The sequence below is a fragment of the Leopardus geoffroyi genome, chromosome E1 (genome assembly GCF_018350155.1).
Source record: "Leopardus geoffroyi isolate Oge1 chromosome E1, O.geoffroyi_Oge1_pat1.0, whole genome shotgun sequence".
NCBI classification, from domain to species: Eukaryota; Metazoa; Chordata; class Mammalia; order Carnivora; family Felidae; genus Leopardus; species Leopardus geoffroyi.
Genome location: NC_059330.1, coordinates 9,799,580 through 9,823,110, shown reverse-complemented (window position 1 = coordinate 9,823,110; position 23,531 = coordinate 9,799,580). Strand labels below are relative to the sequence as shown.

The following is a 23,531-nucleotide window of genomic DNA, read 5'->3' as shown; positions in this document are numbered from 1 at the left end:
CATTTGTAGAGCCATATAGGAAATCAATGTCTGGGTTCTCACTTCTAGAATTTTTTTTTAACATGGTCTACAATGTAGTATAGATGAAAACAGAAAATAGTTCCTTCCCTTACATTTCCCGTTATAAATACTCTAAATTTTGTATCATTTCCATATTATGTAAATCCCTTTAGCATTTAAAACCGTACCATAGCTACATGTAATGCGAACTTATCCCATTTGTTCTTATTTTTCTGAATACAAATAAGCACACTGTTTCCACTTGTGTTAAAAGTAGTGGGTAGGGGCGCCTGGGTGGCTCAGTCGGTTAAGCGGCCGACTTCGGCTCAGGTCATGATCTCACGGTCCGTGAGTTCGAGCCCCGCGTCGGGCTCTGTGCTGACAGCTCAGAGCCTGGAGCCTGTTTCGGATTCTGTGTCTCCCTCTCTCTCTGACCCTCCCCTGTTCATGCTCTGTCTCTCTCTCTCTCAAAAATAAATAAATGTTAAAAAAAAAAAATTTTTTTTTAAAAAGTAGTAGGTCATTGGACTAGATTAGTCTTCCCTTGGTGTTATTCGTGTCTTGTGATTTCTTAAGCAAATTTGTACTCATTCACAAGATGTTGATGAACTTTTTAAAAAAAATGTTTATCAAGGGGCACCCGGGGTGGCTCAGTTGGTTAAACATCCCAGTTAGGCCCAGGTCGTGAACTTGCGGTTTGTGAGTTCGAGCCCCGTGTCAGGCTCCACGCTGAGTGTGGAGCCCGCTTGAGATTCTCTCTCTGTCTCTGTCATGGGGCGCCTGGGTGGCCCAGTCGGTTAAGTGTCCGACTTCGGCTCAGGTCACGATCTCACGATTCGTGAGTTTGAGCCCCGCATCGGGTTCTGTGCTGACAGCTCGGATCCCAGAGCCTGCTTCGGCTTCTGTATCTCCCTCTCCCTCTGTTCCTCCCCTGTTCGCGCACTCTCAAAAATAAAGATCGCACTCTCTAAAAAGTAAAGATTTAAAAAATCAAGAAAGAAACGTTTATCAAGAAATGCACTGTGACCTTGCATTTTGTCAAAAGGCTGTTGTTTAGTTGCCGGGGTTACAGTTCAGATGCATTAGGCTGCAGGTTACAGAAAACCCAATTCAAGATGACTTGTGTGAAGGGCATTTATTGGCTTGTGTAACTGGAAGGCCAGCTTAGCTACAGGCTAAGCTCCAGGGCTGATTGACTGAGCAACTCCACCGAGCTACTAAGAATTTGCTTTCCTTCTTTCTACTCTGTTCTCACCTTCCTCTCATGATGACAACAGGTTGCAGCCATTCCCAGACTTCTGTGCTCCCTTCCTCATGTGCAGTAATGTTTTAGAAACTCACCCAGAAGACACCCTCCTGGTGTTCTGTTGACCTCAGTTGAAGGGTGTGTCCAGGCCTTGAACCAGACACTGTGGCTGGGATGAGATTAAGTGGAGGAGTTCAGGCTTGGAGTCAGTTTCCCCCCAAAGTCTAGGGGCTGTGGGAGGAGGTACAGAAACCCCAGTCAGCTCCAGGTAGGTTTCTAGAGGTGCGGGGGGTGGGGGGGGGGGTGGGGGGGGGCGGAAATGAATGAAGGGCAGCGGCCATCCCGTTCCGTGTCCGACATGAGTTGAAGTCACTTGGGTTTCATTTATAAAAGTGCTTGCGTTGTTTCATTGGTTTCTACTTCTTCTGTCCTTAGGGGCTGTGACAACAGCCAAACGGACAGGCATCCCAGCTCCTCGAGAACTTTCGGTAACCGTCTCCAGAGAGAGAACCGTGCCACGCGGTCCCTCCAACCCCAGGAAGTCGGTGTCCAGCCCCACGTCTTCCAGCACACCCACCCCTACGAAGCACCTGCGGACCACCTCCGCAAGACCCAAGCCAGAGAATGAAGGCGGGGAAAAGGCCGTGCTCGAGTCCCAGGTTCGGGAACTCCTGGCAGAAGCCAAAGCGAAAGACAGTGAAATTAACAGGCTTCGAAGCGAGCTGAAGAAATGTAAGGAGAAAAGGACTCCGAGCACTGAAGGAACCGAGCCTTCCGACGCAAATGCAGATGGAACGCCCGTCTCCCCAGGTGACTCGGAACCCTTGCTAAGAGCTCTTGAGGAGAAGAACAAGAATTTTCAGAAGGAGCTTGCAGATCTGGAGGAGGAAAACCGGGCCTTAAGGGAGAAACTGACTCATCTGGAGCATTCCCCAAATTCGGAGGGGGGCGCTAGTCACACGGGGGAGAGCAGCTGCCCAACGTCCGTAACTCAGGAGTCCAGCTTCGGAAGCCCACCCGGAAATCAGCTGTCGGGCGAGCTCGATGCGTATCGGCACCCCATACACGAAAACGCGTTAAGGACATCAGGCTCTTCAAGCAGCGACGTCACCAAAGCTTCTTTGTCCCCAGATGCCTCGGATTTCGAGCACATCACAGCCGACACGCCCTCCAGGCCCCTGTCCTCCAGCAGCAACCCCTTTAAGAGCTCCAAGTGCTCCACGACAGGCAGCTCCCCCAACAACGTGAGCGAGCTGTCCCTGGCCTCCCTCGCGGAGAAGATACAGAAGATGGAGGAAAACCAGCACAGCACGGCCGAGGAGCTGCAGGCTACTCTGCAGGAGTTGTCGGACCAGCAGCAGATGGTTCAGGAGCTGACGGCCGAAAACGAGAAACTGCTGGACGAGAAGACGATCCTGGAGAGTTCTTTCCACCAGCACCGAGAGAGGGCCGCGCAGCTAAGTCAGGAGAACGAGAAGCTGATAAACCTCCTGCAGGAGCGCGCAAAGAGCGAGGAGCCCGCCGCCGTCCAAGAAGGCAAAATCCTGGAGCTGGAGCAGAAGTGTGCAGAAATTCTTGACCAGGGCCGCTTTGAAAGAGAGAAGCTGCTTAACATCCAGCAGCAGCTGACCTGTAGCCTCCGGAAGGTGGAGGAGGAGAACCAAGGAGCTTTGGAAGCGATTAAACACCTCAAGGAAGAAAACGAAAAGCTGACCGGGGTTCTGGAACGGGAGCGGTGTAATAACGGTGTGATGGCCAAAACTCTGGAGGAGTGCAAGGCGACCTTGGAAGGGCTGCAGATTGAAAATGGGTCTTTGAAGGCGCATTTGGAGAGTGAGCAGCAGAAAGCGACGGAGACCAGTCCCGTGGGGCAGACGGCAGAGGCGCGTGAAGTTCAAGAGATGTTGAGAGTCGCTCGAGCTGAGAAGGATCAGCTGGAACTGTCTTGCACCGAGCTCAGGCAAGAATTGCTAAAGGCCCATGGTGAAATTAAACACGTTTCAAGCCTACTGGCCAAGGTAAGGAGACAGTCCTTTCCCGGTATTTGCTCATCCTTCTTAGCGTTGTTCCCCTCGACCTTGAGATTCACAGAGCATAGAGACTCCTTGGCTCAGCCAGTTTCATTCATGAATCCAGCTTTCTAGCTTGAAGATGTGTTCCATTCCGGACAGACTGGGGACACAAAAATGAAACACCCCCATTTCTGACTGTAGGTTCAAAGTGTAGCAGGGAGATGGTGAATCAGATCAGTGAGTGCGATGCAGGGATAAAGAGTATCCTGGAGGACAGCTCAGAGTCCAGTTCCAAGGAGGAACACCTAGAATGATATGGGAGAAAGGAAAGTAGTGCTGGAGGGCTTCCTGAAAGAGGTGGCAAGTAAGCTGAATCTTACTGGCTCAGAATGAGAGAGGGTTATCCAGGTTTATCAGTTAACATGCTTTGGGCTGCTAGTAACAGGAGATTAAAATCATCCCTAATTTCCCTCCCCAGTAATAATATAACCACTGTTTTGGGGTTTCCTCTCAGATGTGTGTGTGTGTATGTGTGTGTCCCACAAATTAAAAAAAATTTTTTTATAGACTCATCCTTTACATAGTCTTTTAGTTTAAATTTGTTAGGTTTATTTTTATTTATTTTTTTGAGAGGGATAGAGAGCAAGCAGAGGAGGGGCAGAGAGAGAGGGAGACAGAATCCCAAGTAGGCTCCGTGCTGTCAGCACAGAGCCCAGTGCAGGGCTCGAACTCACAAACCATGAGATCAGGATCTGAGCCGAAATCAAGAATTGGACACTTAACTGATTGAGCCACCCACGTGCCCCATGTAATTTAATATTTTGTAAGTATATTCTTCTCATTATTCTTTGAAACGTGATATTAAGGCCAGGCCGTATTCTAGTATATAAATATCTCATATGTTCTGTACCGGTCACCTGTTCATTGAGCGTGTTATGTTCTCTTCCGGTCTTTTGATATTGTAAATACATTTTTTTTTTTTTTTTTTTATATCTGTCTGGTTATTTCCTTAGGAAAAATTCCTAAACACTGACTTGATGTGTCAGAATGTGACCTTTTTTTCTCTATTATTTTTTTTAATGTTTATTTATTTTTGAGACAGAGAGCATGAACGGGGGAGGGTCAGAGAGAGAGGGAGACACAGAATCGGAAGCAGGTTCCAGGCTCTGAGCTGTCAGCACAGAGCCCGAGGAGGGGCTCAAACTCACGGACCGTGAGATCATGACCTGAGCCGACGACGGACGCTTGACTGAGCCACCCACGTGCCCCGCATGTGACCATTTTTTTTTATTTTTTTTTAAATATTTTTTTTTCAACGTTTATTTATTTATTTTTTTTTTGGGGGGACAGAGAGAGACAGAGCATGAACGGGGGAGGGGCAGAGAGAGAGGGAGACACAGAATCGGAAACAGGCTCCAGGCTCTGAGCCATCAGCCCAGAGCCTGACGCGGGGCTCGAACTCACGGACCGCGAGATCGTGACCTGGCTGAAGTGGGACGCTTAACCGACTGCGCCACCCAGGCGCCCCTCGAATGTGACCATTTTAAGGACACTCAATACATTCAGCCAGTTTTCCCCCCAGAAGTGTTCCCACCAGCTGATCCACGGGAGTGCCTGTTTCCCTGAACCCTTGCCAATGCTTGGTATCCAGTTGCTGGGTCATTCAGATCTGGTCTTCATTGCCTCTTTTTTCCTCCCCTTCTTCACTGGGGAAGATCTTACCCAGCCCACAATCAAATAAATGATCCCTGTTTCATTTTTAAAAATAATCCTTTCGTCAGTCTGCAACTTTGTTACATGATAAAGTTGCTGGTAATTCTATAATATCCTGCCTGCTCACAGAGCAGCGCTGGAAAGGCATAGACAGGTGGCTTCCTAGTTTCCGTTTCCTGCAAGCTCTGGATCTGTGATGTTAGGGGTCTGGTGGTGAGAGCGAGAGGTTGAAATCACTTCCCACCTTAGGGTCGTCACTGTTACAAGAAACAAGTTGTAGGCGCCTGGGTGGCTCAGTCAGTTAAGCGTCCGACTCTTGATTTCAGCTCAAGACCTGATCTCACTGTCGAGATGGCAGAGCCTGCTTGGGATTCTCTCTCCCACTCTTTTTGCTTCTTCACCCCTATAAGCTTTCTCTCTCTCCCTCAAAATAAATAAACACACACACACACAAAAAAAAAAAAAAAAAAAAGAAAAGAAAAAAGTTGTGCCATGAGCTCACAGGGTGATTTTTCTCCACTGCTTCATCTGCCTTTAGATTAGTCTACTGCCTGGTGCCTGGGTTGGTTAAGTTGGTTAAGCATACACCTGTGGCTCAGGTCATGATCTCACGGTTCGTGGGTTCGAGCCCCGCGTCGGGCTCTGTGCTGACAGCTTAGAGCCTGGAGCCTGCTTTGGATTCTGTGTCTCCCTCTCTCTCTGACCGTCCCCTGCTTGTGCTCTCTCTCTCAAAAATAAATACACATTAAAAATTTTTTTTAAAAGATTAGTTTGTTGCAGCTTGGTTCTGGCTTGGTTGTTTGATAATCTGAGTGGTAGGTAGTGTTAGTTTTTTCTTTTTTTTTTTTTTAATCATTGTCAGTGTTCTAAATTTATAGCTAAAATGCTAAATAAAATTTCAATAAAATTTGAAAGTATGGAAGTGATTCCATAGAAGGTACTCGCCAGGTGCCCATTTGAAGTTTAAGTTGGTGATTGTAGCTTTACATTAACTTCTAGTGTCTGAAATCATTTCCCCTCCCATCACTCTGTTGCAAAATGCGTCATCTTCCAGATGACCTTCTTGAAGTGCCCCCTCAGCCCTTCACCTATCTCTTCGCTATTTCGATTGACATTACATAAAATACATGGGTCACCAAGAAATAATTTGGTATCTCAAAACAGTAGCTTCACTTTTTCTGGCCATGAAAATTATGTATTCGTTACGGAAGGTTTAGGAAATATGGCAACGTATAAAGAGAAAAATTAATCCTACCTTCAGTCCCGTCACTTGGAGAAAAACAGTGTTGACAATTTGCTGTATGTCTTCTCGGACGTCTCCCCAGTTTATGCACGTTTAGGCACGTGTACCAACCTGTGTCAGCATAAGTAAAATATTTAATCTTCTTATTCAGAAGGATAGAGTATGTCACTCCACATGCCTTGAATCCTTGAACACCAAGACCAGCCGGATTCGTTTACCGGTTCTACGTTAACTTATTTCATTAATTTGTTTCTGCTTTTATCTTTATTAATCCTTTTATCCTGCTCGTCTGTATTTCCTTGGTTTCTTCTTAGTTTTTTGAGTGAAATTCTGTGTTCGGTTAAGTCTGTCATTTCTTGGTTGATAATGACAGCATTTAAAGGTATGAGTTTGCCCTTCCTTCTAGCTTTATCTACACGAGGACAGTAAAATTGAGAATTTTTCTGGGACAAACCAAGTCTAATTTGGAGAAAAAGAAAAAAGGTTTGCATTTTCTGTGGAGTGCAAGGTACAGCATATACATTTTAAGTCAGCTGTTAATTATATTATTCCTGTATTCCCTTTGTATTACACGCTGATTAGAATCATCAAAAATTTGTCAGTAGAATGGAAGAGACTGTAGCTGGTATTTCGAGGTAAGACTGAAGCACCAGGTCACCTGGAGTTGCTTTTATACTTGAGATCCCAGGTCTGTGATTTTGTGCCGTCTTAGTGCACAAGGGCATTGACCTATAATCACAGTGGGCTCGTTACCTGTGCTTTTCTGTTACCTTCGAAAAGGTGTAAAACCCGGACTTTCTAGGCTGACCGAAAGCTTATTGTAACCCCAGGGCAGGATATCAGTTGATCTACCAGCAACCATGAATTCAAGTGATGAGATGTTAAGGGACTCATGCCTGAAGGACACAGGAGCACTTTTAGTACAAACGTAGAATGATGTGAAGCGATGGATTGATAAGTGGGAAGCGTGGGTCCTCCTGACTTGGTTAATTGTGATGAATTCTGTGACCTCGGGCAGCCCCTCTTCATCGTAGGGTGTAGAACAGAAGTGTGGTTGGTGTGGAGGCGGAGGGGGTGGGTCTTGGCCTCGTTCCTGATTTAAAGGGAGCGTCTTCAACATTTTGTTATCAAGGATGTCTGTCGTAGGCACGTGCTGTGTACCTTGTATTGAGTTATACGAGTATTTTGCTAGGAACTGATTTGTTTGTTTTTTTTAAAAGGATAGGGATTGAATTTTTCTACATCTGTTATAGGTCTTAAACATCTCTCAGATCTGATCTTAGAGTAGTTTTTGTATAATCATGGTGGTTTTTCTCTTTTAACTTGTTAACAAGGTGAATTAGAATAACAGATTTTCTAAGGCAGTCCAGTGTTAAGTCATCTTTGCGTTCCCAGCGCAAATTCTAATTCTTTAGTTCTCAGTCACTTTGCAGGACATTTGCTAGACCTTTCACATTTCACCACCTTGAGCCGATGTCTGAGTGAGTGTCCTGTTAACCACCAAGCAGTTTTCTTGGTGATGAACAACTTCTACGCTTGAGCTCTGCATTCATCCATTCAAATTCATGGCAGAAGGCGACTGTTATGAGAAAAGAACAAAATTGCCTGTTTACTAAAGAGAGGAAAAGCAATACCAAACCACCCTATGATCTGATTGAGTAAATCTGTATAAATTTCCAGTTTCCGTAAGTTACATAAATGACTCAGATACTATTAGAAGAGCCTCTGAAAAGCCTTAAAATGTACTTTTTTTTTTTTTTTTTGGTGCAAGGTGGATCTGTTCTTCCTACAGTAAATGGAAAATTGGTAGGACATTTACAATCATTTGGATTATTTCAGAGGCTCTCTGTTCCTCTCATTTCTTTGTCTTCAGCTGTTTGCTAGTATCTCCATTCTTGTCAGCTTCTCTGATATCCTATATTTACATTTTGCTGGCAGATTACCGTATGGTTATAAAACATGCCTCTGTACGACTTTGAGGATGGCTGTCATTTCCACAGATGCCTCAGCCTCCTATAAGCCACACTCATTCACTCTCCCTCTCTCTCTCTCTCTTCCTTTCGAGAGAGAGGAAGAGAGAGAGAGAGAGGAATGCCTGCCCCAGCCAGCAAGCAGCATGTCATTAAATGGGATTATTGGTTTTTCAGACTATACTGCAATCCAGGTTTATGGTTTTCTAACGATCACATGAGATCTTGATTTCAAGTTACAGTGTCTATAAGCCTTGAAACCTATAAGTTTTAATTTATTTTATTTTATTTTATTTTCAACGTTTATTTATTTTTGGGACAGAGAGAGACAGAGCATGAACGGGGGGGGGGGGGGGTGGGGTGCAGAGAGAGAGGGAGACACAGAATTGGAAACAGGCTCCAGGCTCTGAGCCATCAGCCCAGAGCCTGACGCGGGGCTCGAACTCACGGACGGCGAGATCGTGACCTGGCTGAAGTCGGACGCTTAACCGACTGCGCCACCCAGGCGCCCCGAAACCTAGAAGTTTTAAAAGAAAGTATTGTTGTTGTTCCCTCCCCCCCCCCCCGGCCCCACCCCTGAGGTTGAAAGCTTATAGGTGGTATCCTTAGAAATTTAGTTCTTTCTAAAGCAGAAACTCGGGTGTCTCTTCCAGAGGAGAAAGGAGATTATAAAGAAATACATGCTGGGGCGCCTGGGTGGCTCAGTCAGTTGAGCATCCGACTTTGGCTCAGGTCATGATCTCACGGCTCGAGTTCGAGCCCTGCATAGGGCTCTGTGGTGACAGCTCAGAGCCTGGAGCCTGCTTCAGATTTTGTGTCTCCCTCTCTCTCTGCCCCTCCCCCACTCACACTCTGTCTGTCTCTCCCAAAAATAAATTGACATTAAAAAAATTTTTAAAAAAAGAAAAGAAACACTTGCTGTGAGTGGTCGGAGAAAACTCAGAGGTGCAGTAATCATTGTGTGACCAGTATTGGTCACCAGGCCAAGCTGATTAGGGGAGCCACTGGCCGCAAATGGCAAAACCAGAATTTGAGAGAAAGATGCACCAAGTAGATGGTTCTGTAGCCATGACAGCAGAATAGGACTCTTTGAAGGACTGAGGTGACCTTGGAGCCCGCTTAAATAGCAGGTGGTCCGTGAAGATGCCCAGGCCATGCTTTGGATCCTAAGAAACAGAAACCCGTAGTGCCAGCGGCTGAAGCCAGCGGCTCACTTTCCTCCTGTAGTCAGAAGTCAGGAGGCAGGAAGTTGGTAGCTGTGGTCCAGGGGCTGTGTGACATCAGGGCTCTGTGATTCCACGGCCTTCCTGCCAAGAGGGTGCAGGATCCTCAGCATGTGATCCCCACAGTCCTGACAGGCAGGAGCCTCGGCAGCTCCCCGATACCTCAGTCCTATCGGGAGAACAGTTTTCCCCGGCTTGGCGGGGGGCGGCGGGGGGGCCCTCAGCAACTTTTACCTTTGTGTCTGGTCACAGCTGGGCCACACGCACCCTCCCCCGGCCCACTTCCCTTGATATCACAAGATCACAGCCCGATTCTTAAACCAAATTGGGATTCCTAGAAAGAAATGGAGAATGACTTTTGGGTAAGGGAGAGAGCACTGTTTGCCGCAGCCCCCAGAGAGGGGGTTCGCTTTCCCCCATTCCCGTCCGTTCTCCGTGAAGTGCTCGCAGTGATCTCCCGAATTCAGGGTAAAGCCTTCGGCCATTTGCACCCAATGCAGCCCCTGATGGACACCCAGCAGCCACCTTCTGTTGCACCCCCAGCTCCCCTGTACGGGCCCTGCCTGGCCCAGTCTTTGTCTGCATCAGGAGTTCTGTTGTTTGGGAGGCTCTCTCCACCGAAGGTGCTCTGGCCCCTGTCTTCGTCCCCCTCCCCATTCCCCGTCCTTGACTTGCCTCACCCTGCCTTAAGCGTTAGGTCTCATCGGTGGTGTCGCTTTTTCAGAGGGGCCCTCAGCTCTGTGGGGTCACTGTCCCCATGGTAGATCAGCTAGGATCACGTGTGTGAAAGCCCCTTGCCCTTCCCTGGCATCTCGGAGGAGGTCAGAAGTATTGGCGAATCTGTTTGGTAGGGTCCAAGGGGGAGCTTAGGGATCACGTCTCCTGCGTGCATCATGAACGTTAAGGTTGAGTTGTTGAGGCTGAAAACGTGGACGTTTCAGTGGTCTTGGGCTCAGTGTCCCTCATGCTCTCCGGTGCCTTTGGTGGACGCCAGTGTATCAGTTCTCTGGGCAAAGCAGTCCTGTGACTTCGTGCTGGGAAGAAGGCAGTGAGAAACCTGTGTAACAGAGCCTGTTTTCAAGTCGAGAGGAGACTCTTGTCCAGGCAGCTTGGGGAAGGCCTGTAGGCTCTGCACCGGGAAGCCTTCGAGGGGGGCCATTGCTCAGGGACTGCGCCTCGGGCCCCAGCCTTGCGGTCCAGAGCTTGAAGCCTGCTGTGCACCAGGAGCTGAAGCTTAGGAAGGGCCCTCTGTGAAGCAGAACGCCCTTGCGGCCTTTATTAGGTCAGACCTGACAGTCAGGTGGCCCAGGACATGATGGCAGTCCTGTGTTGCCATGTGACTGCTGGCTCCCTCCACTCCCTGGCCCCACCCCGACCCCCACCCCGTAGGGCTCTGTTCTCAAAACCTTGTGAAGGAGTTTGGGGGCTGAACCTGAGGGTTTGGCAAAGAGACACGTGATGTTTGAGTAAAGGTGGAGGGGGCACTCCCCTGGACCCAGTGGGGTCTCTCCCTTTCTGGATTTCCTGGGCTGACCGCCCCCCGCCCCCCCACTACCCTTCCGAGGGGCCCATTTTTCTCTGTAGACGTGCTAACACCTTTCCTGAGATTAGGCCTGAGCACTTTTTTTTCCTCAACTTGACCTTAGGGCTTGTCTGCGAAGCCCCGGCATTTTGAACACTCAGGGAGCACCTCCCTGAGCGCTCATCTGAAAATCTAGAAAGTTCCCAGAGTGAAATACAGATGCTTACCCATTTCTTTGAGGGTTTCCTAGCCATCTTCCTTTTTCCATAACAAAAGCTTAAACTAAATGACCATGCTCTGCTCTCCCTTGGCAGAATAGCATTGCAAAAAAATAAAGAGAAGAAAAGTTCAAGTTTTGGCCAGGGTGAATGAAACATGGCTGTCCGTCAGCAGTATATATTCGAAACAGGGCCAAGAAGTAAGCGAATGGAGTTTTGGAGGAACAAAGTTAGATGTAAAAACAAACACAACAAAAATAACACACTCTTACTCATGGTGAAGTTACTCAAGCAGTCACTCCCAAGTTTATTTACTCTCATACCATACACAGCTGACCCTTGAACAGCACGGGTCCACTTTACATGTGGAGGGTTTTTTTCAGCAAGTACAATACTGTAAATGTATTTTCTCTTCCTGATGATTTTCTAAATAACATTGTCTCTAACTTCCTTTACCGCAAGAATACGGCCTGTAATACGTATAACGTGCAAAATATGTGTTCGTCGACATTTATGTGATCAGCAAGGCTTCATAGTAGGCTATTAGGAGTTAAGTTTTGGTGGAGTCAAAAGTTATAGTTTAGTAAAGCAATAAAGTTTTCAACCATGTAGGGGAGGTCGGTGCCCACTAACCCCCATGTTTTTTGGGGATCAGCTGTGTAGTTTTAACATTGTGACTTTTTCCATGTATTAGGTATCCAGTTATATTCTTCCTGAATACATGAATGAATGTTAGAGAAACTTGTAATGGAATATAGGAGAGAGGCTGTGATAATCGTATCAATATGTTAAAAAACAAAATTTAGAGGGAGGGGGGTGCCTGGGTGGCTCCTTCGGTTAAACGTCCGACTTTGGCTCAGGTCGTGATCTCATAGTCCTTGAGTTCGAGCCCCACGTTGGGCTCTGTGCTGACAGCTCAGAGCCTGGATCCTGCTTCCGAGTCTGTGTCTCCCTCTCTTTCTGCCCCTCCCCTGCTTGCACTCTGGCTCTCTCTCAAAAATAAATGTTAAAAAAAATTTTTTTTAAACACATAAAAGCAAAATTTAGGGGCACCTGGGTGGCTCAGTCAATTGGTTAAGTGTCCAATTTCGGCTCAGGTCATTATCTTGGCGATTCCTGAGTTCAAGCCCCACATCAGGCTGTCTACTGTCAGCATGGAGCCCACTTGAGATCCTCTGTCCCGCTCTCACTCTACCCCTCCCCTGCTTGCACGTGTGCGCGCGCATGTGCCCTGTCAGAAATTAATAGACGTTAAAAAATTTTTTAAATGTAAATGTTAAAAAAACAAAATTTATTATCGTATTTTAAAAATAACAGTGAATAGTTTAGTGCTCTATATGTGCTAGGTGCTCCTGGAGGCTTTAGATCATCTCATTTAATCATGTTTTTATGCTAGAAATACTGTCATTATCTAATGTTTTGCACTTGAAAAAAACCAAGACAGAGAAAGGCTAATGTTACTAGCTTACTGATGAGTTGACGAAGGCCAGGATTCAATATTGGGTCTTTACTCCTCATCACTGATTTGTACTGTTTTCTGGTTCCATGACCATAAAGAAGGGTTAGAAAAACATTTGAGGCAGACGAGAGGACTCAAACACAGTGTAGTCTTAAGGCCAGAGCTTTCTTGGTTTGAAAAGAACAAGCTTTCAAGTCTCAATGAATTAGGAGAATTTTTATTTGATTAGAACACAATAGAAAAGTTCACAGTGAAAACCTGAGTCATCAGAACACATCCTTTTGTTTGATTTAGAACTTGGATCTTGAGGGGAGTAGGAGGTAACCCGGGGAGGTGGTGGGGTGGGGACAGCAGGTTCTAGCCCGTCTGTCTCAGAGCCGCCCTGCCCGGCCCTGCATCCTGGGTCCCGGAAGGGTGGGAAGCTGCGCCTTGGTTGTGAATCCCACGAGGTCCCTGCTGCCATCTGCCCTCTGGCGGTTGTCGGAGCTTGAAGCACTGGCTCTAAACAGCCCTCTCCAGGAAGGACTGTGGCTCCCACTCCCTCCATGGGAAACTCATTTGAATCTGTTTGTAATACAATTCTTCACGCCCATTTCTAGAGAAAGTTGATTTTTTTTTTTAATTTTTTTTTTCAACGTTTATTTATTTTTGGGACAGAGAGAGACAGAGCATGAACGGGGGAGGGGCAGAGAGAGAGGGAGACACAGAATCGGAAACAGGCTCCAGGCTCTGAGCCATCAGCCCAGAGCCTGACGCGGGGCTCGAACTCACGGATCGCGAGATCGTGACCTGGCTGAAGTCGGACGCTTAACCGACTGCGCCACCCAGGCGCCCCTAGAGAAAGTTGATTTTTGAAGATGAGAGGTCATCTGTGGAATGCATGAGGTGATTTCTCGAGACCTTGGAGGGGCGCCTGGGTGGCTCAGTCGGTTCAGCCTCCACCTCTTGACTTCGGCTCAGGTCATGATCTCACAGTTCATGAGTTCAGGCCCCACATCGGGCTCTGTGCTGACAGTGGGGAGCCTGCTTGGGATTCTCTCCCTCCCTCCCTCTTGCCATGCTCTCTGTCTCTCTCTCAAAATAAATGAGTAAACATTAAAAAAAAAAAAAAAAAAAAAAGAAGGGGAGACAGTAAAAATCACATTGCTGGTTGTCGGATAGAGCAGTTATTGAACTAGAGAAGCTGGACTCTAAAGGACTGGCCGGCAGGAGGGCAGCCTAGAACTCTAAGGGTCATGGAAGTACCAGGTGTTGGCCCTAGATACCTGATAAATTGCGTTGTTCTTTTTTTTTTTTTTTAATTTTTTTTTCAACGTTTATTTATTTTTGGGACAGAGAGAGACAGAGCATGAACGGGGGAGGGGCAGAGAGAGAGGGAGACACAGAATCGGAAACAGGCTCCAGGCTCTGAGCCATCAGCCCAGAGCCTGGCACGGGGCTCGAACTCACGAACCGCGAGATCGTGACCTGAGCTGAAGTCGGACGCTTAACTGACTGAGCCACCCAGGCGCCCCGCGTTGTTCTTTTTAATTAGCTTGGCTTCGCCCTCTCTCCCATCTGTGAATCTGTAAAATGAATATAATAACACCTGCCTGTTGCTACTTAGCAAGCCCCTGCAGGAAGACGTTGCGAAGCCACTTAAGGGCCTTGTCGTTGTTGCTTGTCTTAATGAAAGAGCTTTCCGGAATACATTGCTAAACTTGAGAGGACGACTCCCCAGTCAAGAAGGAGGAATGAGGTGTGTGATCTGAAACGGCATCCTGACTTGCAGGTTTACTGGCCCCAGCGGGCCACCGCACACCTCCCAGCGGCCCCCTCCCCACCGCCTCGCCTGCCATCCGGTGCTTGTGATCACGAGGGGCCAACGTGTGGGAAGTAAAGGTGTTCGGGGCCTGTGGGAGGCCGGCAGCCTCGGCCGCGTGCGGAGACCCTCCTCAGGGTGCATCCTTCAGTTTCACTCCTGACGCACAGTAGGGCCCACGCAAGTAACAGGCACGTTTCTAGACACCAGGTGAGCGGCCCTCAGCCTGAGAGTTCCTGGACACGGAGCCCAGCCCGCTGTGCAGAAAGGCACGGTCTTACTCAGGGTGCAGGGCTCATAGTGTGAGCTTCCTTCCTCTGCTGCTTTTCAAATGCTGTCGAAGCTCAGCCTTCTCGTATCTAAAACGCCGTGCCCCTCTTCTACCTAAAGTCTTGTGTTTATTCTGGAGCTATCGGCGGATATAAGACTTGGTCTGTTTTGTGTGTTGTGGACTTCCTGGACCTGTGTCATATTATCATCTAACGTCGCACACACGGAGACATGAGGCAGTTAGGAGAGATACGGTAACTTTTATTGAGTGCTTCCCATGTGTCAGGCAGGGCGATAAACTCTTTAAGTGCAGTATTTCACTTAATTGTTCAGATGAGGAGACGGAGGCAGGGAGATTACAGAACCCAGGGCTGGGGGCACCTGGGTGGCTCAGTCGTTTAAGCGCCCGACTTCAGCTCGGGTCGTGATCTCAAGGTTTGTAAGTTCGAGCCCCGTGTCAGGCTCTTTTCAGCACAGAGCCTGGAGCCTGTTTCCGATTCTGTCTCCCTCCCTTCCTGTGCATTCCCTGCTCACGCTCTGTCTGTCTCTCTCAGAAATAAACATTAAACAATTATATATATATATTTAAAAAAAAAAAAAGAAAGAAAGAAGAAGAAGAACCCTGGACTGACTTGGGCACAATTGGGATTTCAGCTCCGGTAGTCTGGCTCCAGGCCGGCAATCTCGACGTACCACAGCAGCTACAATGATGTATTTTCTATTGCAGTATCCAGCCACACGCCTTTATAATTGAAATACAGGTTTCGCAGAACAGAGCTCACCTTTGAGGTAGGCAGTGTACTGGTTCCCTCTGTATTCCCTCTCTCTCTCCCTCCCTCCCCTTCTTTCTTTCTTTATTCCTTATCGCAACGTCCCAATTGAAAAACAGGTGCAATATTGCTGTCCAGTGTCTGTGTATTCATTCATCAGGTTTTCACTAGGTGCCTCCTGTGTGTTTGATGCTGTGCAGGTGCCAGGGATATGATGGTGAAGAAAGCAGACAGGGTCTCTGCCTGCCTAGAACTTACACCCAGAAGGGTTTTTTTTTTTTTTTTTTTTTATGTTTATTGATTTATTTTGAGAGAGAGAGCATGAGCTGGGGAGGGGCAGAGAGAGAGAGAGGGAGGGAGGGAGAGAATCCCAACAGGCTCAGCGCTGTCAGCACAGAGCCCGGCGCGGGGCTCGACCTCACAAACTGTGAGATCATGACCTGAGCCAAAATCAAGAGTCAGACACTTAACTGGCTGAGCCACCCAGGCACCCCTACAGCCAGAAGGTTTTACCCCTTAAATGCAATGGTAAAAAAAAAAAAAATGTTACTGTAAATGGAGATGCCTCCAAATCTAGGAAGAAATCTATTAGGTACCAAGCTTATATTAATTGGTAAGTGTATAGCTATTTTGCAACATTATTTAAAGGACTATAGACCGACTCTAGATAGACTATAGACCAAATACTGTGAAACATTTAAAGTAATGGCAGCATTGTAGATATCAGTGTGGATACATGTCAAAAACATGATTAAAAACAAGTTTTACGAAAGCGTAACAAGTCTATGACTTGTATACAAATTCTAAAGCAGAACTATGTACATAATACTATGTATGTATTATGGGCACATTGATATATAGTAAAAGTGAAAACCATTTCGGAACAAGTGCACGCCAATTTTAGGATAATGCAAATTACTCTCTGGGGTGGGAGAGAAGGTTGGGGCTTCACTAAATGTTGTTAAAGTCAAAATATTTGGCAGACATGGCAACATTTAACCATCGTTAAGTCCGTTTGGGCGCATGGCTGTCTCCTCACGTTGGGAGCTTTTCTGCGCATTCGAAATGTTTAATGATGAAGAACTGAAAAGGTGAAATGAATGCCTGTCCCGTGCCTCTTTTCTGTGTCTGGTGCACGTACATGTTTGTGTTCTGTGCCTTCCGCTGGTGTTCTCCATCACATTAGTGTCGTATTTCTCTAAAGAAACACCATGACCGCAAGTACTTTACGGCTGAAGGGATTTGGAGTTTGCGGGGGGATGGGAGGGTGGCGGGGATCAGGGGTGGGGGGCGGAATCAGTCAGGTCCTGGGGGCACTGTTCCCGGATCACCAGCAGAGGGCGCTGTGCCACAGCAGATGTGAGGAGGCCAGCTCTTGCGGTGCAATACCAGGGCCTCCCGGGGGAGCGCTGTTGCACCCAGCTGCAGGACAGAAGGGCCCTTGGGTACCTGCAGCTTTCCTTATGCCTGTAGGAAGGGACACAGCATCCACCATTTGGCCTTTCGCACACATCACGTTTCTCTATATTTATAGCCTTGGCTGTTTCTGAGGTTAAGAATACAGGTGTCAGGTACCACGCGTGCACAGAGCTTCCCTTGCTGTGCGTGGATGAGCCTGGGGCTGATGTGCGAGGAACATTTTCCTGTTACGCTGACCGGGAAACCTTCCTTTTGTTCTAGGTGGAAAAGGATTATTCTTACTTGAAGGAGATATGTGATCGTCAGGCAGAACAGCTGAGCAGAACCAGCCTCAAGCTGCAGGAGAAAGCGTCAGAGAGCGATGCGGAGATTAAAGACATGAAGGAAACCATATTTGAACTGGAAGATCAGGTGGAACAGCATCGGGCTGTCAAGTTACATAACAACCAGCTCATCAGTGAGCTAGAAAGTGAGTGAAATCACGTCCTGGTCACAGGTAGGCCAGGAGCCAGCAGGGTGCTGGGGAGGGCCTGCGAGAATTATTTTTTGAAAAGTCTTCCTAGGGGCGCCTGGGTGGCTTAGTCGGTTAAGTGTTTGGCTTCGGCTCAGGTCACGATCTCACGGTCCATGGGTTCGAGCCCCGCGTCGGGCTCTGTGCTGACCTCTCGGAGCCTGGAGCCTGCTTCGGATTCTGTGTCTCCCACTCTCTCTGACCCTCCCCCGTTCACGCTCTGTCTCTCTCTGTCTCAAAAATAAAAGTTAACATTAAAAAAAAAAGAAAAAAGAAAAGTCTTCCTTGCGCATAGTCTACGGTCTCCTAGGAGGAGAAAGGCAGGATACTTAACGCCTTTAACTGGAAAACGGGTGGCATCAAAGAAACAATCATTGAACATCGAGCCAGCAGCGTGGGGTGACGGTGAAAAGGAGCAAACGCATTTTGGAGTGTCAGGTGTGCTGTGCGTGAGCCACACTGCTGACCACACTCGTCCGGCCTTGAGAGAGCTTTGTCTTTTGGGCCTGATGGATGGGAAGATGGGTGACAGATGGTCAGATGGGTTTGAGCAGTGTGTGCTCTTGGGCTCGGGGAGAAAACAATTCTAGCGTGTGTCCCATTGAAGGTAGGATATCAAGTAACTTACAGATGTTGGCCACTTTGTTACTGAAGAGGCTCCAATATATGGCTTCTTTATGGACTCATTGTTTGCTTTGACTAGGGAAAGACTTTAAAAGGGGTTAGTTAAACATTGCCTGCCTTGTCCAAATGAGCTTTATCAAAATGATCCCATCTAGTGGTTTTTTTTTTTTTTTAATTTTTTTATGTTTATTTATTTTTGAGAGAGAGAGAAAGACAGAGTGTGAGTGGGAGAGGGACAGGGAGAGAGGGAGATACAGAATCTGAAGGAAGCTCCAGGCTCTGAGCTGTCAGCACAGAACCCGACACGGGGCTCAAACCCACGGACCGCGAGATCATGACCTGAGCTGAAGTTGGATGCTGAACCCACTGAGCCACCCAGGCGCCCCCTAGTGTGTTTTGCTTTTGGAACACGAGAACTAATGCACAGAGCTTTTCGTGACACTGGCCATTGCTAAAAATAGCATAGCTGGTTGCCTGCAAAGTTCCCTGAGGCATATAGTCCATCCTCCTTATCTAGGGTCCCTATAGCAGGAGAGATGTGATGTGCTTTACGGAGAAAATATGTGCGCTAGACACGTTTTGTTCAAGCACAAGTTTTAGTGCTGTTGGCTGTGAGTTCAATGTTAATGAGAACTTCCAGAGAAGAGAAGAGGAAAGTCACCAACCTGTATATGAGACTGGTCTGGAAGATGCTGAAGTAAAATCTGGTCCACGATGAAGCCGTGGAAAAGATGGAAAAGCAGCTAGATTTGCAGATTTGTGAGATGATGTCTGGTTGAAAGAAAATGTAGTGGACTGCATTGTTATGAAACCAAAAACCAAATAAATTTACAGTCCTGTTTCTCAGGGCCAGGAAAGTGTTAAACCCTTCTCAGCTGGTGCTGGTTGGCTCTCAAGGCTCAAAAGGCCACACACCATGAGAAAGTTAAAAACTTTGCAGGCGAGGCAGGTTTAGGAGGTGCAGAAGAATCTTTTTTTTAAGTTTATTTATTTTGAGGACTGGGGAGCATGAGAGGAGGAGGGGCAAAGAGAGAGGGAGAATCCCCAGCAGGTTCCACACTGTCGGCACAGAGCCCGATGTGGGGTTTGAACCCCCACAAACCGTGAGATCATGACCTGAGCTGAAATCAAGAGTCAGACGCTGAACTGCCTGAATCACCCAGGCACCCCAGAAGAATTTTTAAAATGCCTGCTGAGTGTTATACAGGAAAAGGGTCCCATGGATAAGCAGGTTTCCAGCATTGTTGGGATGGGCTTTTTTTTTTTTTTTTTTTTTTTTTAAGGACATTGGCAAACAAACCTGTGTAACACAAGTAATGTCTCCTTTGATAAAAATGTCGTGACCAGAGGCTCGCAAGAACCTGACTCCGTATTCCCCATAGGACCAATAGTTTAGTATTTACTAATTCTGCATGCATGACAATTTTACATAACTTCCACAAATGATGAGGATTGACTGTATAGTCTACACTGTGATTGATTGGTTAGCACCCGAGTTGCATCCTTCATTGGATGTGCCATGCAGGACAGCTACAGAATGTTAGCATTCAGTATCCACAGCATTCAGACCATTCTCAGTAGTCATTGCTTGGGAATACGACCAAACCCCCCTACCCCCGTCCATGTATATTTCCAAACACAGCACCATGCTTGACAAGCATAAAGTCAAAGAAGAGAAGTTTGGTTTGGTTTTGTTTTTGTGTTACATTGCCCTTGAGAGTTTGGTTGTGTGGTCCCCAAATCCTTAAAAGTCAGCACAGACCCACCAAGAAAGCCAGCATATAATTAATGTTCTGAGCAGATGTCAGGCCACTCCCTGGGGTTGGATCACAACATATCCAAGATTGAAAATAACACAGACTGTGTGTCTTTTGAGAAGCTTTTTAAAAGAAATTTTTTTTAATGTTTACCTATCTTTGAGAGAGAGAGAGAGAGAGCAGGCACATGAGTGGAGGAGGGCAGAGAAAGAGGGAGACACAGAATCCGAAGCAGTCTCCAGGCTCTGAGCTGTCAACAGAGCCTGATGCAGGGCTCAAACTCACAAACTGTGAGATCATGACCTGAGCTGAAGTTGGACGCTTAACTGATTGAGCCACCCAGTCTCGCCTTGAGAAGCTTTTTTAACCTCCTTCTAGCATATTAAGGTATTACTAAGATGTCTCTTCCCTGGGAGACCCAGGGACACACAAATCCAGGCCAAGACCAGTCACTCCCCTCTATAAGTTCCTTGAGAGAAATGGACAGAAAAATAGAAACAAAGTTAAGGAGCGTTTTCTTATTCTGTAGCATTGACCCCCAACCACAGATTCTGAGGCCCCCCAGTGCTGCATTAGATTGTCCCATGTGGGCCCTGACCATGTGTTTATTCTTTTTGAAGCCTCTCTGGTAATTCTGACTCATATCCTTAAGAGACATCTACTGCCCTGGAATGAATCACGAGGAACCGTTGAAGAATTTTAATTGGGACACAATCACACTTAAATTGAAATGAGTTCAGTAGCCATGTGGAAGAATCGGAGACAGAGAGAGGAAAGGACTGAGGATGTTCTTAATTAGGGAGAGCGGTCAGGTCACTTTGGAGCTGTTAAAATACACCCACCCCAGATCCTGTCTCCCCCCCCCCCCCCCCCCCCCCCCGGGCGTTCCCTTTCTATGGGTCAGAGCCTGGGGCTTTGAACCTATGTGCTCTGGAGAGGCTTCCCAGGCCATTCGGAGGCTTAAGTACGATTAAGAACCACGACCCTGGCAGCTGATCTAAAAGTCACCGGAGTAATAACCAGTCACATCCTCTGTTACACAAAAGCCTTCGGTCTCACAGCTTTAGAGGACATTCAGGACGATAGTGTGCGACTGTCAGGGAGGCCGAGAGGGAGTGTAATAAATGTGAGTGGCAGTTTACGTCTTCCCAGAGCGCTGCATGGGTTTACCACCTGTCATCCGATGGTATAACCTAATGAAACAACCAAACCGTCCCGTTTTCTATGTCGGAAGATCCTCCGGTGTCTGGCTGCCGGTTATCGGGGTGCTAAGCGTGGAATTTATAGCAGAATGGACGGATTTTAAATCTGGAGCTGCTCCCTTGCTACCTAGCTTATTTTCCCCCAAGAGCCTTGCACCTTTTCCAACTCTCCGACTTGTTCTTTTCCAGGCAATGTGATGAAGCTGGAGGAACAGAAGTCAGACCTGGAAAGGCAGCTGAAGACGCTCACTAAGCAGATAAAGGTGAGGTGGGGCTACAGCCGGGGACGGGGGAGGGGCCTTCTCCATCATTTTACCGAGAGCGTCCCCGCCTTAGGTTTGGAAACCTTTGAAAAGCTGCCCGATGACTCTCCTGGCCTGCGTTCCCGGAGTCCCTTCCCATGGCACGGGCCCTGGTACCACCGATTAGCGTTGGCAGGGAACAAAATTAAAGCAGGCTTTCATTTGCAGGCTGGAGCACTCTGATAACACGAAGGTGTAAGTTCCCACCTGTGCTGGGCCTCTTGCCCGGTAGTGAGGCAGCATGAGAGCGGTGCTCGGTGCCGCCTGGCCAGTCTTCCTCGGTGGCTGACACGGGGGGGGGGACCCTGGCGCCCCTGCCCACGTGCCAGGCCTGGCCGGCCGGTGACGCGGGCGTGGGTCCGGGCGTTTTCAGGAGGAGACCGAGGAGTGGAGGCGGTTCCAGGCGGACCTGCAGACCGCGGTGGTGGTGGCCAACGACATCAAGTGTGAGACACAGCAGGAGCTACGCGCCGTGAAGCGGAGGTTGCTGGAGGAAGAGGAGAAGAACGCGAGGCTGCAGAAGGAGCTGGGGGACATGCAGGGCCACGGCAGGTTGGTCACGACGGAGCCACGCGTTTGTGAGTCTGGCGGGCACCCGCGCAGTGCTTGGCTTCTCACTTAATCGCCATGCATGAGCCTTCGCCGTCTGGAGACGTGGCGCTTTGATGTCTCTCTGCGCAAAATCTTTATTCCTTTCCTAAGCTCGCTCCCCCGTGGCCGCCACCACAACACAGCCTAGGAACGGTTCATCCCGGGCCCCGTGGCTGCCCATTCTCTGGCCCAAGGCGGTGAGAAGACTCTTGGCTCGCATACGTAGGAAAGTTCTAGCCACGTGTCCTCCTACATTTAAAGTCTAGAAAGATGTCTGGGATGCTCCTTAAATCCCAGCGCTGGTTAGCGCCCGGCAGTGCCCACTTCAGCGAGCCGTGGCAACACCTTGCGTGGGAAAGGCTGGACTCACTCCCCGGGGGAATTGCCACCAGATAAGGGACCCATTCCTCACGGCCCAGTGACATGCTTCTCCCTTGGCAATGCCTGTGGCCTGCCTCCAAAAGCCCTTGAAATAACCCTCTTTATGAGAAAGGATGAGCACGGCAAACTCAACATCTGGCAGATAGGTGACTTTCCTTTTCCGTTCCAAGGGAGGGAAATCACGTAGTGTAACGCCCCAGAAAGCTCTTCTTCTTTAAAAAAAATTTTTCTAATTTGTATTTATTTTTGAGAGACCGAGACAGAATGTGAGTGGGTTAGGGGCAGAGAGAGAGAGGGAGACAGAATCCGAAGCAGGCTCCAGGCTCCGAGCTGTCAGCACAGAGCCCAGTGCGGGGCTCGAACGCACGAACTCTGAGATCATGACCTGAGCCGAGGCCGGACGCCCAACCGACTGAGCCACCCAGGTGCCCCCCCAGAAAGCTCTTCTTAAGCGGGATGTTTCAGAGGAAGGTACTCCTAAAGTGAGCTCAAAGTTAATTATCATTTAAAATTGAAATGGTTTACAAACGAGATTACAAAACAGTACTTTAGGCTTTAACTAATGCAGTGTCCCCTTTCCCCAGTCAGGAGTAAATGTCCCTAACTTTGGGATTCGTGGATATTAGGAAATTATTTGGAATTTTGAGATGCCTTTGAAATATGAAATGTAGCATTTTAAAATCAGAGTTAGCGGGTCCTGAATGCTGCTTGGTACAGTTTGTTTTTCTTACATGTTTTCCGGGATCTCGAGTGTTTGTTCCCTGGCTAGATTCTGAGCCTTTGGGCCTGATGTATTATCATGAATTTCATAACATGGGAAAAAGTAGATTTCTTATGAGAACTCTGTTTCGATTCTCTCCCCAAATTTGCTTTAGTTAGTCTCCCTCCTTCCTTTGTTGATGACTTTTACAGAAAACAGGCCGTAGAGAAGGGCTCAGGTACAACATTTGTAGCTTGTTCTGTGATTCACGCTTGAAAATCAAGGTGATTATTTTATAGTCACACCTATACCCTGTGGCCGCCAGGGCGTGTGAATTTCACATTGAGGAAGGATAGGAAGACTAGACTTGATAGTGTTGACATGACCACGAGGTCCCCTAGTCTGCTTTTGTGCTTCTGTTTATTTGTCCTTTTGTCTCGCTTTCAAAACGTGTGTCTTTGGAAGAGGAACCTGATCATAACTTGCATTGCTTCATCCATACATTATCTTAAAAGTAAAGGATAAGAGACGAGTCCTGAGTTTATATAGTGGCCCTGAATAAGTTATTATGTGGGCTGTTGTATTTCTTACATAGAT

General features: G+C 47.7%; 1 protein-coding gene across 11 annotated transcripts in view; it reads left to right on the top strand.

Moving 5' to 3' along the window:
* SPECC1 (sperm antigen with calponin homology and coiled-coil domains 1) overlaps nucleotides 1–23,531 on the top strand; it is a 289,226-nt gene that overhangs the window by 181,304 nt on the left and 84,391 nt on the right. For all 11 annotated transcript variants that reach the window (XM_045487518.1, XM_045487513.1, XM_045487514.1 and 8 more), the window contains 4 exons: nucleotides 1,682–3,264; nucleotides 17,128–17,335; nucleotides 21,150–21,223; nucleotides 21,636–21,814. In XM_045487518.1, the coding sequence (XP_045343474.1) occupies nucleotides 1,682–3,264; nucleotides 17,128–17,335; nucleotides 21,150–21,223; nucleotides 21,636–21,814 (2,044 nt within the window). The remainder of the gene's footprint in view (nucleotides 1–1,681; nucleotides 3,265–17,127; nucleotides 17,336–21,149; nucleotides 21,224–21,635; nucleotides 21,815–23,531) is intronic.